The sequence below is a fragment of the Xyrauchen texanus genome, chromosome 14, assembly GCF_025860055.1.
Source record: "Xyrauchen texanus isolate HMW12.3.18 chromosome 14, RBS_HiC_50CHRs, whole genome shotgun sequence".
Classification (NCBI taxonomy): Eukaryota; Metazoa; Chordata; class Actinopteri; order Cypriniformes; family Catostomidae; genus Xyrauchen; species Xyrauchen texanus.
The window spans coordinates 35,996,673-36,014,874 of NC_068289.1; the positions used below are offsets into that span (position 1 = coordinate 35,996,673).

An 18,202-nucleotide genomic window follows, 5' to 3' on the forward strand; every position below is an offset into this window, starting at 1 on the left:
AAAAATTATGCAATTCAAGTGAACGGCGACTTGGATTACATGCTTCCTAGCATCTCCTTTTGTGTTTCACGGAAGAAAGTACAGGTGTGGAACAACATAAAGGTGAGTAAATGATGACTGAATTTACATTTTTCTGTGAAATATCTCTTTAAGACATGAAAAGCCTAAGAAAGCTTAGGTGCTGAGCACATGTGAAATAGTTTTTGGTAAGGGATATGCTTGATTTATGCCACCCTCGGGCACCACTTGGCCCCTACAATGTAGCCGCAATGGGAGAGGAGTGATGACCATTTAATACTGCTACCTATTTCAATGTTTTGTTAAATCATCTGAAAATGTTATTGCTGGAAAAGATGAAAAAAATAAAAAAAATCAGAGCACAGCCCTCTCGAGTATTCATACCATTTCAGTGAACACATTTGTGCTAGATTAAAAATGAGAGCACCTCCTAGTTCTCAGTCCCTTCTATCATGCCTGTTACCACACAAAAGGAACTGTTAGAAGATTTCCTAATACTGCAGACTTTTATTTGCAGTATTATTGTTTCAAACGCTGTTCTTTTATGTAGGGTTGGAATGGATCATTTGTGTTTGAGTGTTACTAATTAAAAGTAGTGATGCTTCTTAACTAAATTTAAGTTTTCAGTACTGTGAGAGTAATTCTAATTAAAGTGGTAGTTAACCTAAAAATGAAAATTCTCTCATTTACTTACCCTCATGCCATTCCAGATGTGAATGACATACTTTCTTCTGCAGAACACAAATTTATATTTCAGAAGAATATCTCAGCTCTGTTGGTCCTTTTAATGCAATTCAAGTGAATGGTGGCCAGAAATATGAAGGTCAAAAAAGCATATAAAGGCAGCATAAAAGTGATCTATATGATTGGTTAAATCCATATCATTTGGAGTGCTATGATAGGTGTGGGTAAGAAACAGATAAATATTTAAGTACTTTTTTACTTTAAATCTCCACGTTCACTTTCAGATTTGAAAGTGAAACTAAACAAGTGGCATAAGTGACTTTCAGATGTGAAAGTAAAAGTGGAGATTTATTGTAAAAAAAGGACTTTAACATTGATCTGTTCCTCACCCACACTCATCATATCGCTTTTGAAGATTTGGTTTTAACCACTTGAGTCTTATGGATTACTTTTATGTCGCTTTTTGGACCTTCAGATTTTTGGACACCATTCACTTGCATTGAAAGACTTAGATATTCTTCTAAAAAACTTCATTTGTGTTCAGAAAAAATAACACATCTGAAATGGCTTGAGGATAAATGACGAGAGAATTTTCATTTTTGAGTGAACTATCGTTTTCATTACATCTTCCAGTTACAAGCTAATTTTTCCTGCTAGCAGCAGTGCAGTGCGACAAAATGCTTTATAGCTGTGTGAGTTGAGCTTATAAGAGAGTAGGACAGTTTAGGAGAACGTTTGATTTTATGTAGCTATGGAAAGTCTAGTTCACTCTAGTAAATTTATTTGTTCGAACGGTTCATGAAAATCTACTTTGGATGCCCATTAGAACTAAATACCTTTGCATAAGGTTAACCTGTTTTTTTATGAAGTTGTGATGCTCATGCTATTGTAGGGTCTGCTTTGTGTTCCACAGTTCTCATCTCAAATGTGAAAGACACTATTTAAGTGCTCTGAGTTGGACAGGAAACTGACATGCGCTCATAGTTTTTGGTCAAGGGTGTTGACCGGGCTCACCCACATTTTTGGCCTGAGACAAAAGAGTAGGCAGGAAGCAGATCCACATTATCACTTCCTGTTCCAAATCTTCAGATCAGAAGGACTCCCACTATAAATATCCAGCTGCAGTCAAAATGCTTAAAAAGATGGCAGGGAGGGCCACAGTAACAGCCGTGCCCTGATCTGTTGTCTCAATAAGACCTGTCGTTCATGCTTGTGTGTTGTGCCTATAATGAGATATTTTCTCAGGGCAGGGCCGTAGCCACCATAGACATTGAGCGGGACATGTCCCCCCCAATATTCATAATAGTGGTCTACTGATATGGGGTTTTTCCATGGTTGATTACTGAATTGTTATATTTGGTACCAGGGCATGACATTTGTTGTACCACACGCAATATTTACTGTTCCGTTTTCTGAAGGAGGGAAACATTTAGTTCATGTTAAAGACAGCAGAGCATGATTTGTAATACTCAAAAGTGTTGCAAACTAGGGCAAATCATTAATCCATGCTCGTACTTATCCAAAATTTTGGAGATATTATGGAGGTAAATTTGATCTCAAATTTCTTTTTGCCCCCTTCTTTTTCTATCTAACTATCTGGTGCTCTCTCCTTCCTACCTCTTTCTCCTGATCTGTATACATGTTTCTTACTCTTTCTAGCTCTCTATTTCTTGCTGTGAACAGTGACTTGGAAGCGTCAGAACAGTCAGGGCTTCTGAAAGGGTGGTGACTTCCTTTTGGATAAACATGTAATTAATCCAAGAGAACACATTCTTTCCCATCACAAGATAACCAAGAGGGAAATGGATCATGCTTTTGCATAGCTAGGCCCATGTAGATCTCTCTTTGGATGAATGCCTTGTCTCTGCAGAGGTGAGCCCCCCCCCCCCAACCGCCCTCCATCTTTCTCTATTTTTCACTTATTTTATTGTAAACTTTTCTATGGATCCTCAGGGCATCAACGAAAAAATAATCTGCAACAATTGAACCATATGCCATGTCATTGTTATCAGATTCTCAGCCTATTGCACTGTTCTAGTTTAGTTAGACCATGCCTGTTCATGCTTGTCCACAAATCATGTATTAATTAAACTATTCCCTATTGAAATTAATAAATTAAGTCATTCCAAAGGTTAAAGGAATGGTTCCCAGTGCAAAGAACATTAAAGGGATAGTTCACCCAAAAATGAAGATACTGTTATTTACTCACCCGCTTTTTACTACCTGTATGATGTCCTTTTTTAGCCTTAGCCACCATTCATTTTCATGCATCTATTTTCAATACAGTGAAAGAGAATGGTTACTGAGGCTAATTTTTGCATAACATCTGCTTTTGTGTTTCATAGAAGAAAGCCATATGAGTAAAGGATGACTTTTGATGAGGATGAGAATTTTCATTTTTGGTTGAGCTATCTCTTTAATTCTTCAGAAATCTTCATTTTCTTACCCTGCTGAGTATCCAAGCTCCTGTTTTGTGGATGGTGATTTGTATTGCCTGGTTAAATGGTAAGGAAATGGTAAAAGCATGGAATGCAAGCAACCAATTTTTTTTTTTGTTTCATAAATAAACAGACGTCCTGAAATGTATTGCATCAGTGCTATGCACATTTTCACAACTGCCACCTTGAGTAAAAATGCCACTCTCGTCTGATGGTTCAACACAATGGTGATATCTCTCAGCACTGTTTGTGTAAATGTTCTGCGACGCCAGTTCTTTGCTTGTTATATTTGTCTGTGACCACACCCAAAACTCAGTCCAGCATTCCCTTAATCATGTCCACAGTACAGAACTATTGAACTTGTTGTGTATTCAAAGAACCCCCCAGGTTGTTACATAAGGGGTGGTGACGGTCAGCCACAGACACCCGGGGCTCTGCCCATGCACGGCTGTAGAGTCCAAACCTTGTCAGGCTGTATTATTTCACACCAGAGACCAAAGTCTGCCCTCAGACCCACAGTACCCCAGATAACCAGTCTCTTTGATTTCAGGGTCAAAAGGTTTCTTGTATCTGTGTGTGTGTGTGTGTGTGTGTGTGTGTGTGTGTGTGTGTGTGTGTGTGTGTGTGTGTGTTCGATCAATACTGTATGTCATGGATTGCAATATGTGGTCTTGAACAGAGGGATGTTTTTTTGTACATGTCTGCACAGCACAATTTCATGCCTTTTGTTTTAAGCAAAACTTGAAAAAAGATTGGTTTTGTTTGGTTTTCAAAACAAGAGACAAGTTTCTGATTTTCAGGAAGACTTTTATATGTGTAACATCTGATTCACATATACTCAATGACCTAAGCCAACAAAATTTCAGCAATTTCTGCACTCATTAATGCTTCAGACTGACATTATTAAACAGTCTTTCCTAACATTGTTTTGGACTGAATATGTTTATTGCAGAGCATGGATTTGTTGGCTATTCAGAGGAACTGCTACATAAGAACACCCTGCCAGACTACACGGCTGGCGAGACTTTCTTCACTGTGTTTGGTGTTTTCTTTCCTGCGGCGACAGGTGACCCTGCACACATAAACAATAAGGGGAAAACTGTGATATAACAGCCACTCATTAAACAATACTATATGCTGATACTAGAATACCTTAAAGGAATATGTCAGGTCAATACAAGTTTAGCTCAATCAACAGCATTTATGGGATAATGTTGATAACCACATAAATACATTGACTCATTCCTCCTTTTCTTAAAAAAAAAAAAAAAAAAAACTATAGTGAGGCACTTACAATGGAAGTGAATGGGGCAATCCATAAACATTGAAATACTATGAAATTATAGCCACAAGACGAACAATATGCATGTTAACATGATTTTAGTGTGATAATTGCTTCCTAACCTTTTCTGTGTAAAGTTATAGCAAATTTTGCAACTTCATTTCCATGATGTTGTAATGTCAACAAACCCCTAAAACGATTGTAAAAATGATGATTTAAACAACATTATACAGTGCATCCGGAAAGTACTCACAGCACTTCACTTTTTCCACATTTTGTTATGTTACAGCCTTATTCCAAAATTTATTATATTCATTATTTTCCTCAAAAATCTACAAACAATACCCCATAATGACAACGTGAAAGAAGTTTGTTTGAAATCTTTGCAAATTTATAAAAAGAAAAAAAAAAATGTACATAAGTACTCACAGCCTTTGCTCAATACTTTGTTGAAGCAACTTTGGCACCAATTACAGCCTCAAGTCTTTTTGAGTATGATGCTACAAGCTTGGCACACCTATTTTTGGGCAGTTTCACCCATTCTTCTTTTCAGGACCTCTCAACCTCCATCAGGTTGGATGGGGAGCATCGGTGCTTAGCCATTTTCAGATCTCTCCGGAGATGTTCAAGTCTGGGCTCTGGCTGGGCCACTCAAGTACTTTCACAGAGTTGTCCCATAGCCACTCCTTTGTTATCTTGGCTGTGTGCTTAGGGTCGTTGTCCTGTTGGAAGATGAACTTTCACCCCAGTCTGAGGTCCAGAGCACTCTGGAGCAGGTTTTCATCAAGGATGTCTCTGTACATTGCTGCATTCATCTTTCCCTCGATCCTGACTTGTCTCCCAGTTCCTGCCACTGAAAAACATCCCCACAGCATGATGCTGCCACCACCATGCTTCACTGTAGGGATGGTATTGGTCAGGTGATGAGCGGTGCCTGGTTTCCTCCAGACATGACGCTTGCCATTCAGGCCAAAGAGTTCAATCTTTGATTCATCAGACCAGAGAATTTTGTTTCTCATGGTTTGAGAGTCCTTCAGGTGCCTTTTGGCAAACTGCAGGCAGGCTGTCACGTGCCTTTTACTGAGGAGTGGCTTCTGTCTGGCCACTCTACCATACATGCCTGATTGGTGGTGTGCTGTAGAGATGGTTGTTCTTCTGGAAGGTTCTCCTCTCTCCACAGAGAAACGCTGGAGCTCGGTCAGTGTGACCATCGGGTTCTTGGTCACCTCCCTGACTAAGGCCCTTCTCCCCAATTGCTCAGTTTGGCCTGGTGGCCAGCTCTAGGAAGAGTCCTGGTGGTTCCAAACTTCCATTTACGGATGATGGAGGCCACTGTGCTCATTGGGACCTTCAATGCTGCAGAAATGTTTCTGTACCCTTCCCCAGATCTGTGCCTTGATCCAATCCTGTCTCGGAGGTCTACAGACAATTCTTTGGACATCATGGCTTGGTTTGTGCTCTGACATGCACTGTTAACTGTGGGACCTTATATAGACAGGTGTGTGCCTTTCCAAATCATGTCCAATCAACTGAATTTACCACAGGTGGACACCAATGAAGTTGTAGAAACATCTCAAAGATGATCATTGGGAACAGGATGCACCTGAGCTCAATTTTGAGTGTCATGGCAAAGGATGTGAAATACTTTTTAAATTTGTTTTTATAAATTTGCAAAGATTTCAAACAAACTTCTTTCATGTTGTCATTATGGGGTATTGTTTGTAGGAGGAAAATAATGAATATAATACATTTTCGAATAAGGCTGTAACATAACAAAATGTGGAAAAAGTGAAGCACTGTGAATACTTTCCAGATGCACTGTACATGAGATTTAACAAATTCATGTAAGTGCTATCATAAAATTATAAGCTTAACATTTTTGCTTTTAAACCCTCAAATTGGCTCCATTCACTTCCATTGTAGGTGCTTCACTGTAACCTTGATTTTTGTTTCTTTCTTTTTTTTTTTTTTTTTTTTTTTAAGTAGGGATGTCAAAATAAATTTTTGTGCTAATCAACATTATGCAACAAATGCAGTCGATTGAGCTTAATTGTATTCAACCCACAATATTCCTTTAAGTATTAATCTGTGATGTTACTGTACTTTTAGTATCTGAGCAGTCTCAAAACTTGATGGAATCTCATAGTTAACACATTTTTGTGTGCCCACGCAGAATATGTGCGCACGGATCTCTGCAGATTTCCGCAGAATTTGAACGGCCATCATTCACAAAGTTCTACAAATTCTCTTTCTCTTAAACATTAAATATTTACTTTCATTATGCTTTCAAATACCAATAAGTATAATAATCTCAGCTTATTTTGCCATATTTAAATCTATTCTGCAGATTTTCTTCCTGTATTCTTTTTACTGTCTATCATTGACCAAATTTATCCCACACAGAAAATAATAAAAATGCTATCGTTGTTGGAGCTGTGCAGTCATGACACATAAGAGCGGTTGTGCTCATGCAGAACACTGGTTCAAATTTGAAACCGGTTAAGCCTTTGACTTACTTACATGCCACATTTGACATTCCTTTTGATGAGGCAAAAAAGGCCATTAAAAAAAAGATATGAAAAGAGATCAAATAGGACTAAAACATGCTAAATGTTCAAATAGTGAGCAATGTTTTTTCTTTTTTTAATTTTATCCCATTTTTCTCCTAATTTTGGAATGCCCAATTTCCACTACTTAGTAGGTCCTCGTGGTGGCGCGGTTAATCACCTCAATCAGGGTGGAGGAATCGTTTTGGTTCATTCTGAGGAGAAACTGTATTTTTTCATTCCAGTTCTGGCATTCCGCGCTTTTTTTTTTTTTTTTTTTTTCTTTTTCAAATGCTAACCAGTTAGAACAAAATAAAAAAAAAATTCTTTTTAGAATGATAGTACTCTGTGCTAAGGCTGGATGATATACCATTTTTAGTGTTGCCAAATCTTATTTAAACATATTTTAAATACATGTCTGGCCATTTGAAATCAGTTGATAGCCATAATCTCTCTCTCCTGCATTTGGGTGCATTTGGACTTCACATCACCTTAAGCAGGCCAAATTATTATATATTTTTTAAAATTCTTGATACCATCAGAGTGTGCATGCACAGACTATGTTCTTCTGTGCTAATAAAGTCCTGAATCAACTTTATACTGATATAATCAACATTTTAATTACAAATCTGCCTTTTAGTCAAAACCTGGCAGCTTCAAATCTGTATTAATGCATCATATCTAACAATTCAGTGAAGACTTGGAAACAACTGAGAAATGTACTTTTTACCACTTTTTTCCCTTGTATCTGGCTAAACCATGAATGGATCAACTTTAGCATGTCATGTAATGCTACATCCACAATGTGCAATTGCTCCAAGAAATGTGCGATGTGGCAGTTTCCTTAATGATCAAAGCACATGCTTATGTTCAACTAAAAAGAGAGAAGCCCAATTATTTCATTCAGGAACAATTGAAAGGGATTTTGTTGCTGTTTTCAGTTACATTGTTCAAAACATTTTGTTAGTTTTCAGTTATTGTTCCTTGAACCGTTTTTATTCCCTGCCCTAATCAGGAAAGTGTGACTCTTATTGAGCTCTGTGATATATAACAGTATCTGCAGTTCAGGTTTTGAATGGCCCCTTGTCTCCAGTCATGTTTGCACAGAAACCCTCTCTGTGTGTGATGTGTAGGTGTGATGGCGGGATTCAATATGAGCTCCGATCTTCAGAGGCCCGAGCATAATATCCCCGTGGGAACTTTCGCTGCAGTCTGCACCTCGTATGTGTCTGTCTACTCCAAAATAATCTTTATCTCTTCCTTTTTATCCTAATCTCTATAGTGGTTACTGTACACATACTTATGGCAGAGCCCAAAATTAACACTTGCCAAGCACTTGCTAAATATGGGTTTTGTGAATTGGCTGGTGCCATTATATGGAATGGCAACATAATACATTGTTTAAGATGAAATGTTTGAATGACAGTTTGATGTAAGTGTCGTGATATGTGCCATTTCAAATCAAAGACGTGCAAACCATCTACTAAGTAAAACATATGTTGCAGCTCTCACATCTTAATTGTAAGTAAATACAATTACCATCAGGGTGTCTAGGAAGTGTGTGTGTGTGTGTGTGTGTGTGTGTGTGTGTGTGTGTGTGTGTGTGTAAATATATATACACTCACCTAAAGGATTATTAGGAACACCTGTTCAATTTCTCATTAATGCAATTATCTAATCAACCAATCATATGGCAGTTGCTTCAATGCATTTAGGGGTGTGGTCCTGGTCAAGACAATCTCCTGAACTCCAAACTGAATGTCAGAATGGGAAAGAAAGGTGATTTAAGCAATTTTGAGCGTGGCATGGTTGTTAGTGCCAGACGGGCCGGTCTGAGTATTTCACAATCTGCTCAGTTACTGGGATATTCACGCACAACCATTTCTAGGGTTTACAAAGAATGGTGTGAAAAGGGAAAAACATCCAGTATGCGGCAGTCCTGTAGGCGAAAATGCCTTGTTGATGCTAGAGGTCAGAGGAGAATGGGCCGACTGATTCAAGCTGATAGAAGAGCAACTTTGCCTGAAATAACCACTCGTTACAATCGAGGTATGCAGCAAAGCATTTGTGAAGCCACAACACGCACAACCTTGAGGCGGATGTGCTACAACAGCAGAAGACCCCACCGGGTACCACTCATCTCCACTACAAATAGGAAAAAGAGGCTACAATTTGCAAGAGCTCACCAAAATTGGACAGTTGAAGACTGAAAAAATGTTGCCTAGTCTGATGAGTCTTGATTTCTGTTGAGACATTCAGATGGTAGAGTCAGAATTTGGCGTAAACAGAATGAGAACATGGATCCATCATGCCTTGTTACCACTGTGCAGGCTGGTGGTGGTGGTGTGATGGTGTGGGGGATGTTTTCTTGGCACATTTTAGGCCCCTTAGTGCCAATTGTGCATCGTTTAAATGCCACGGCCTACCTGAGCATTGTTTCTGACCATGTCCATCCCTTTATGGCCACCATGTACCCATCCTCTGATGGCTACTTCCAGCAGGATAATGCACCATGTCACAAAGCTCGAATCATTTCAAATTTGTTTCTTGAACATGACAATGAGTTCACTGTACTAAAATGGCCCCCACAGTGACCAGATCTCAACCCAATAGAGCATCTTTTGGATGTGGTGGAACGGGAGCTTCGTGCCCTGGATGTGCATCCCACAAATGTCCATCAACTGCAAGATGCTATCCTATCAATATAGGCCAACATTTCTAAAGAATGCTTTCAGCACCTTGTTGAATCAATGCCACGTAGAATTAAGGCAGTTCTGAAGGCGAAAGGGGGTCAAACACAGTATTAGTATGGTGTTCCTAATAATCCTTTAGGTGAGTGTGTATGTGTATGTGTATATATATATATATATATATATATATATATATATATATATATATATATATATATATATATATATATATATATATATATTCATTTTAAAAACATTATTTTTTTTGAATATTTCATGCACTGAGCCCCGAAAAAGAAAATCTCGAAAAAATTAAATTATAATAGGCCTTCAAGTTTTTGTGACAAGAGGCATATTACTGCAAGACTGTGCGAGATACAATGACTTAAGCTGTCATTGCGTAACTCAGCATCATAGGGAATCTATATCATCACTGAAGAAATAATGCAAAATATAGTTTCATGGTTGGTTAGAAATATTTATGATGGTACATTTTCTCAAATCGCTCGCGATTGGCAGTTGTGGCAACAAGTTAATTTTGGAACCTGCTTTAAGGCATACTTTTACGTTTTTTTATGAGATCTCAGATTTAATGTCATTTTATTAAACAATTTTTGTTGCACAAAGCTCTATAAACAGAATTAATTCAACCTTGATTCTTGCGTATTTTGTGATTCCACAGGTGGTTCCTGTATTTGGTCTTTGTCTTCTTGCTGGGAGCCATTTGCACCAGAGAGGCGCTGCGCTACGATTTCTTAATAGCGGAAAAGGTAATCTGATGTTATTCCAGGCTTCAAAAGATGGTCACGTTCTGTGGGTTTTTCCACTAATAGGACTCATTCTCATGTCTCACTTTTTATAAAACATTATCTACAAATAAAATGTGAGAGTAGTATTGGTATGCTAATGTCATTCTGCTTGTGTGCAAAATCTCAGAGGGCCTCACAAAAGAAGGGTTTGAGGTCATTGTAAATTCTACAGATACCATGAGGGCAGCTAATATAAGAATGTGCATGGAGCCCAGTTGTGGACTGACCTTGCACATACCCTGTAGTTTGGCCTGATAGCCCCACAGCTGCCAGTCCACATGGATTGTAGTGGGGTGGTCACTCTGCCAGAGTTAAATAGTTTATCCATGTGTAAGCATGTAGCCTGGCTGTGGTGCACCCACAGCTGTTCCTTCTTCTGAGCCATGGTGTGTGGGTTAACACCAATTTAGAGCTACTTATTACATACGAAACAGGGCCAGTCGACTTATGGGCCGGCAGCTGAAAAAACCAAAGGGGGCACTGTAAACAATGGACAACAATTAATATTTCTATGCTGGTGTCACCATTGCCCTGTGCATGGGAGATCAGGACCACAATAGATTTCACCAATCCTATTCAAAGCATTGACAAGCCTACAAATATATGCACTTTCTGTTAAAGAGGTTATAGATTTGCTACTTTAATCAACTTTTTTGGACACTTTCATTTAGGGGAGAGTTAGATGATCCATCTTTAAGTTTCTCTCCTTGCAATGAGAAATGGAACAAAAGTAAACTAGTCAAATTATAGTCTATGATATCTCCTCTTAGCTGTCATTAGAAGAAAGCATCTATGTAGGGGGGCCTGGGTAGCTCATAAGTTCGAATCCAGGTCTCCTAAGCAACCAAATTGGCCCGGTTGCTAGGGAGGGTATAGTCACATGGGGTAACCACTCCTCGTGGTCTCTATAATGTGGTTCGCTCTCGGTGGGGCACATGGTGAGTTGTGCGTGGATGCCGCGGTGGATGGCGTGGAGCCTCCTCACATACTATGTCTCCGCATTTATGCGCTCAACAAGCCACATGCTAAGATGCATGGATTGATGGTCTCAGACACGGAGATAACTGAGATTCGTCCTCCTCCACCCGGATTTGGGCGAGTCACTACGCCACCATGAGGACTTGGAGGGCATTCCAAAAAGAGGAGGAAAAAGGGGAGAAAAAAAAGGGGAGAAAACAAAATAAGTAAATAATTTTTTGTTTTTATAAGAAAGCATCTATGTAGACCATAGAAATATGACCCGTTTGTAAAAATGAGATATGATCAACGAAGTGGTCCAGTCCCAGGATCGGGATAAGTTGAGCCATGTGGAGGAGCAAATGAAACCACCTGACACCATATTGGACAAAAGTGATGGAAATTGTGTAAGAAACTAGAGAGAGAGAGAGAGAGAGAGAGGGAGAGGGGGGGATGGATGGATGGATGGATGCATGCTATAGTAGGCATAGGGGATTATCTGCCAGGGAGTTGTGATAGGCTATATATCCAGGGCTGATTGTTAGTCCCAGTCCATCCCTTATACAAACCATGCATATGCATCAAATCTACAAAGTCACAAAAGATGTGCTTTTTGTTATTGTTCCTGTAGCTTAACCTGTAGAGCATGGAGCTAATGATGGCAAGTTCATGGGTTTGATACCTAGGGAAGTCACACACTTATAATCTATGGTTGCTTTGGATAAAATTGCCAAATGCAAAAATGTTATTTGTAGTATTATAATTTTTTTTAATTGTGGTTTCATACATTGTACTTTGTTATATGTAATTGCCCACATTCTCATTGTGCTTGATTATGGGTTCTGTCAGATAACACATTGTGTCTTTTGATATACTTCCAACACACTAATAAGCTCTTTTCAGTCTGGCCAAACGGAACAGAGCTGGGTGGAGCCCGGTATACTCTCTTCCCCTCTGTGTTTGTTTTTGCCCAGGTCTCCTTGGTTGGTTTCCTGTTTTTGCTGGGCCTCTACATCTCCTCCCTGGCCTCCTGCATGGGTGGCCTTTATGGTGCACCCAGGATCCTTCAATGTATCGCCCAAGAGAGAGTCATCCCAGCTCTTGGATTTCTTGGGAAAGGGGTGGGTGCTTATTTTGGGAATTGATAACCATACCAGCATTGTCTATTTTCATCAGTGGGAATGTCTGACAATGTAGTTATACTACACAAAGTTCTTGTACAAGCCTGTGCCGATTGTTTAAGATTATTCAGGAAGCACGGCTCCCCCTCAGATTCCATATGAAATGCGGCAATGACGAGTTTGATATATGTACAGATAATTTATATAAATTACATATTATTCTTTGTTCATTTGAGTATATTAGCAAAGTCCATAGAACTCTGTGAAAACAAGGCCTATAGAGCACTATTGAAGCTGTGCTTCAAATGTAGTCTATGGTAGAGACTTGTACCATTAGATTTATGTGGGGTAAAGATTGAGGTTTATTGGATGAGAGGCACGGAATGCGTTGTTTTGAGGACTGCCCAGATGTCATGCTTCTATGGGAGCTTTGTGAGCACTATTTGTATATTAAATCTGTATTTGATTGCCTATTGGACATTGAATCTAAGTTTTTGTCCTGCCTGGAAGACTGTTTACTCTACATGATGATTGAGTTCTCAATTGGGTGGGAATTGATTGACAGCTTGTTAAATTTAAAAGTACAAACACCACTATCAAGCGCACTTATTTGGAATCTGACATAATAATTTTTTTATTTTAAATACAGTGTTCGATACAGTGCATTCAGACCCCTTAATTTTCTTTCACGTTTTATGTTGCAGACTTATGCTAAACTGCTTTATTTAATTTTTTCACATCAATCTACACTCCATACCCCATGCATTGACATAAGTATTCAGAGCCTTTGCTATGACACTTGAAATTTAGCTCAGGTGCATCCAAGTTCTCTGGATCATCTTTGAGATGTTTCTATACTTTGATTGGAGTCCACCTGTTGCAAATTCAATTGATTGGACATTATTTGGAAAGGCACACACCTGTCTATATAAGATCTCACAGCTGAAAATGCATTTCAGAGCAAAAACCAAGCCATGAGATCATACAGGATTGTGTCGAGGCACAGATCTGGGGAAGGCTACAAAACAAAATTAAACTGCATTAAGGGTTCCCAAGAGCACAGTGACCGTCCTCCATAATTCTTAAATGGAAGAATTTGGAACAACCATGACTCTTCATAGAGCTGGCCGTCTGGCCAGACTGAGCAATCAGGGGAGAAGGGTGACCAAGAACCCTCACGTAAGAGAGGTGACCAAGAACCCGATGGTCACTCTGGTTGAGCTACAGAGATCATGTGTGGAGATGGGAGAAACTTGCAGAAGGACAAACATCACTACAATACTCCACGGATCTGGGCTTTATCGTAGAGTTTCCTCTCCTCAGTGCAAGACACTGGAAAAAGCACCTAAAGGACTATCAGACTGTGAGAAACAAGATTCTCTGGTCTGATGAAATGAAGATTGAACTGTTTGGCCTCAATTCCAAGCAACATGTCTGGAGGAAACCAGGCACCGTGCATCACCTGCGCAATACCATCTCAATGGTGAAGCATGGTGGTGGTAGCAACATGCTCTGGGGAGTTTTTCAGTGGTGCAGGGACTTGGGGACTGGTCAGGGTTGAAGGAAAGATGAACGCTGCAAAATACAGAGATATCCTTAAAGAAATGTTTCAGGTTCAATACAAACTAAGCTAGATCAACAGCATTTGTGGCATAATGTTGATTACTACTTGAGTTTTGTGTTCCTTGCCACAGTCGCCTTCGGCTTGCTCACTGGGGTTATAAACACAATTATTATTTAATTACTTATTTTTAAACACAATTCACAATCGTATTTTATCAAACTACACAATGATGACTAAGACATTATAGATATTACAGTTGTATCTTCTGTTAATGCCTGACCTTCTGTAAAGCTCCATTGAAACAACGTGTGTTATGAAAGGTGCTATACAAATAAAAATGACTTGACCACAAAAATTTATTTTGACTAGTTCGTCCTTTAAAGAAAGCAAAAATCGAGGTTACAGTGAGGCACATACAATGGAAGTGGGGACAATGAAAGTGAACTTGGGGGCAATTTTTGGAGGGTTTAAACACAGATTGTGAAGCTTACAATTTCATTAAAGCTGTTACATTAATTCTTGTTAAAACTTGTGTATTATTTGAGCAACAAATTTTTTTAAATCATCATTTTTACAGTCGTTTTGTTAAGTTGTAATATTGGCCATAACCTTATACAGAAAACATTTGTAAGTGATTTTTTTCACACTTAAATCATGTACTCATCCTTGTGGTTATACTTTTGAATAAGTGAGATTTTAACATTGATGGGTTGGCCCCCATTCACTTCCTTTGTAAGTGCCTCACTGTGACCCAGATTTGTACTTTTGTTTTTTTTTTTAAGAAATGGAGGAGCAAGTCCAAAAACATTTTTGTGGTAATCAGTATTATGCCACAAATGCTGTTGATTGAGCTGAACTTCTATTGAACCCGGAATTTTACTTTTGTAGTTGTTTGAGCAGCTTTTGGGAGCAACATTTTTCCCCACTTTTGAAAAGTGTCAGCCACCACTGGTGCAGTCACATACTGATAGACACTGATCAGATAGCCGGTGAATTTAAACATTTGTTTTCCATGCACTTTGTGCCACTTTTAATGAATTGTTTACTTTTCATGCTCAATGAGTAGCTCAGTGCACCACAGAGGACAGGATGAGTTCCTAATTATAGTGCGCATGAATGCACTCCAAAATATGTGAAGTAATGAACTGTAACAATTGTGGCTTTCAATAAGCACAGCACACCCTTTCCCTCACTTGAGCTCTGTCTGACCCCTCTCTGTGGGGTACATGCATGTCTGAGACATCTCACCCTGAATCAAAGTCTCAGAACAAATGCAGGAAGCACCGAGAAGACCAACCCAGGTAGGTCTGGATTAATGCCAGCCAGTAGCAGTAAAGTAGCCTCACCAGTTCAGCCTCGATCTCAGACTCTTATGTTTCTGGATAATGACCTGTCTTGGGTCTTGACTTTGGGATGTTTTAACTGGATGCTTACACTCTCTTGTTACATAACCTGGAGTGTCAAAGAGATGAGAGATTAGGGCCAAACTAATAAAGTCTGTAATGCGATACGGTTCTGAGGTATGAGACCTGAATCGTACAACATTTATTTTATAAATTAGGGTCATAGACTCTTCATGGGCCCTGTTTTCACCAGGTGTTAAGATGCGTTTTGGGAAATCTGTTTTAAACATGTTGACTTTTTTTTTTTTTTAAGTATTAATGGTGTCCAGTATGAGAGATGAGAGAGATTTGTCCACGCTCCAGATGTGGTTGGGCTTGTAGTGTGAACCCTCATCTTTTCGAATGCGTATGAACAGCAGGGAAGCACCAACTGTCCTGTATTACCCAGGACATCCTGTATTCTGGCCAAAATTACAACCTCCCATGTGAAACCCCTCTTGTCCCATATTTTAGTGGCGAAACAATCAAGGGGGATAATTGGAAGAATTTTTTTTTTTTTACGCACTCCTTTTTTTAAATTGTATAAAAATAGTATAAAACAAGATTATATAAGATTAAAACTCTCAAAATAGAGAATGTATATTATATTAACATTTATTGTCTGTCTTAGGAGAAACTTTCAACAGTCAACATGGCAACACACATACAAATAAACTACAATTAACATGAATTTACACATCGGATATTGTACAAAGCCCTATACCATACTATTGCACAAATGCCCTACACCGAAGTATTGCACAATTGCCCTATACCTAAATATTGCACATACCCCCACATACACTTCATCTTTTCTAATTCAATTGTTTGAATGATTGTGGAGTATTGTTTACATAAGTTGTTTTAATTTCCAAATGATATGTAAAGGTTCCAAATATTAAAAAACTATGTAAAAACATATTTACTTATACTTAAATAGTTTAAATTGTTAGATAAAACTTGTATCTTAAAGTAAAATTTGAGAAGTACATCATTTAGGTCATATGAATTTAACTTAAAGTTTAGGAACCCCAGCTAATATCATTTTAACATACAAAGTGTTTTCTTTCTCTAATCCCTTAATGTTTAACAGCGAGGGGCCAATAAGACCCCTGTGGCTGCCATCTGTCTGACTAGCTTGCTCTCTATGGCCTTCATCTTCATCGGCCAGGTGAATGTGCTGGCTCCCATCGTCACCATCAACTTCATGCTAACCTACAGCGTGATTGACTACTGCTACTTCTGTGTTGTGAAAAGCCATGAGCTGCAGGTCCAGCAAAGGAAGACGTTAATCAGAAGGTCGAGCTCCAGGAGAACGCTTGTGTCCACTACTCACCCTCATTACGGCAGCAGTGGAGCCATAAGTGACCCCATGAATGGCACACTACTGGAGTTCACCAAAGACATGGACCAGATATTTCCATTGCCTAGCACAGACAGCGCTGAAGAACAGAGAGTGTCTATTCCTACCTCCAAGGCCCGAGGCCGGAAGTCAAAGATTCCAGCTAAAGAAACACTGATGAACAGTTTTGGGTTGGACTTGAACAGCAATGGACCATTAGATAAAGGGAAAGATAAAATGGAGCCAGAACAAGCTGTTGGATTAGACGATGATACCAGCAGCCAGATAGGACTGATGGAGACTGACCTTACAACAGGAGACAAGAGGATACAATCTTTGCCTAATTCTGGCCCAGTGGAACTTGAACAGTTCCCGGTAGAGCTGATAGACAGGAATGGTAAGCAACTCAGTACAAAATATGACATAATTCCTTAATATAGTGATTGAAAAATGTATTTCAGTCTGAAATGCCTTTCGCCTACAGGTTCAGAGCCAAATCTTGAAGGATCAGAAATCAGATCTATAGACTGTTCAGTGTATGCAAAATTTTGCAACCACTGGGTCTCATTAATTGGTGTAAGTTTTGGCTAAACATCTCCAGTGCTTAACAATTCATTAAATGTTATAAAGCTTGAATGAATCACACAATAGTTTTCTTTCTTTCTTTCAGGCATTGTGCTCTTTTACAATAATGTTTGTCATCCAGTGGATGTACGCCTTGATTAACATTTCAGTCGCCCTTATCCTCTTTATCTACATTGGAACAACAAGCCCAGGTTTGCCAACAGGTAATTGTACCTATTTGTTTTTATTAGAATATGTTTGGTCAAATATATTAAGTAACCCCAGGATGAACTGCGAATCCAAAAACACTGAAAAAGCCCATTGATAATATTAGGGCCATGTCGTCGCGGACATGATTTTTCTAGTTAATTTAAGGGAAACCACACAATGCAGGGCAGTTCTGCGTGCTGCTCGTGTACATAAATCCCTGATGTGTCCGTGTGCGTCTCGCAGCTGCTGCCGCAGAAGATAAAAAAAAATAAATAATCATATTTGCTTGAGCGACAGCCATGTTGTTCTGCAATCAGTCTGAAATCATTAAATACCAACCAAAGAAAGTTTAAAAGAGATCTTCTCTAACTGCAAAAACATGGAGAATAATAATTTTGAGTCATAAATTTATCAGAATTGTCCTTCAAATATGTCGTGCAAAACAATACGTGCACAAGTTACCCGGTGGTCATAACCAACTAAATTCATCTTGTAACATGAAGTTTAGCTTCATTCACAAACTTTGTCATCAAATAATACATTTATTTAATATTAAATTATAAACAAAACATTTCACTGGCCAAAATATCCTAAT

The 18,202-nt window shown here is 38.9% G+C and overlaps 1 protein-coding gene across 4 annotated transcripts in view; it reads left to right on the plus strand.

Moving 5' to 3' along the window:
* The window catches only part of slc12a8 (solute carrier family 12 member 8), a 29,940-nt gene that overhangs the window by 5,569 nt on the left and 6,169 nt on the right, over positions 1–18,202 (plus strand). For 3 of the 4 annotated variants that reach the window (XM_052141798.1, XM_052141799.1, XM_052141801.1), the window contains exons 6-12: positions 4,093–4,206; positions 8,102–8,189; positions 10,341–10,428; positions 12,399–12,545; positions 16,585–17,230; positions 17,318–17,409; positions 17,504–17,621. In XM_052141798.1, coding sequence (XP_051997758.1) covers positions 4,093–4,206; positions 8,102–8,189; positions 10,341–10,428; positions 12,399–12,545; positions 16,585–17,230; positions 17,318–17,409; positions 17,504–17,621 — 1,293 coding nt within the window. The remainder of the gene's footprint in view (positions 1–4,092; positions 4,207–8,101; positions 8,190–10,340; positions 10,429–12,398; positions 12,546–16,584; positions 17,231–17,317; positions 17,410–17,503; positions 17,622–18,202) is intronic. The other variant, XM_052141800.1, reaches the window with a different exon arrangement.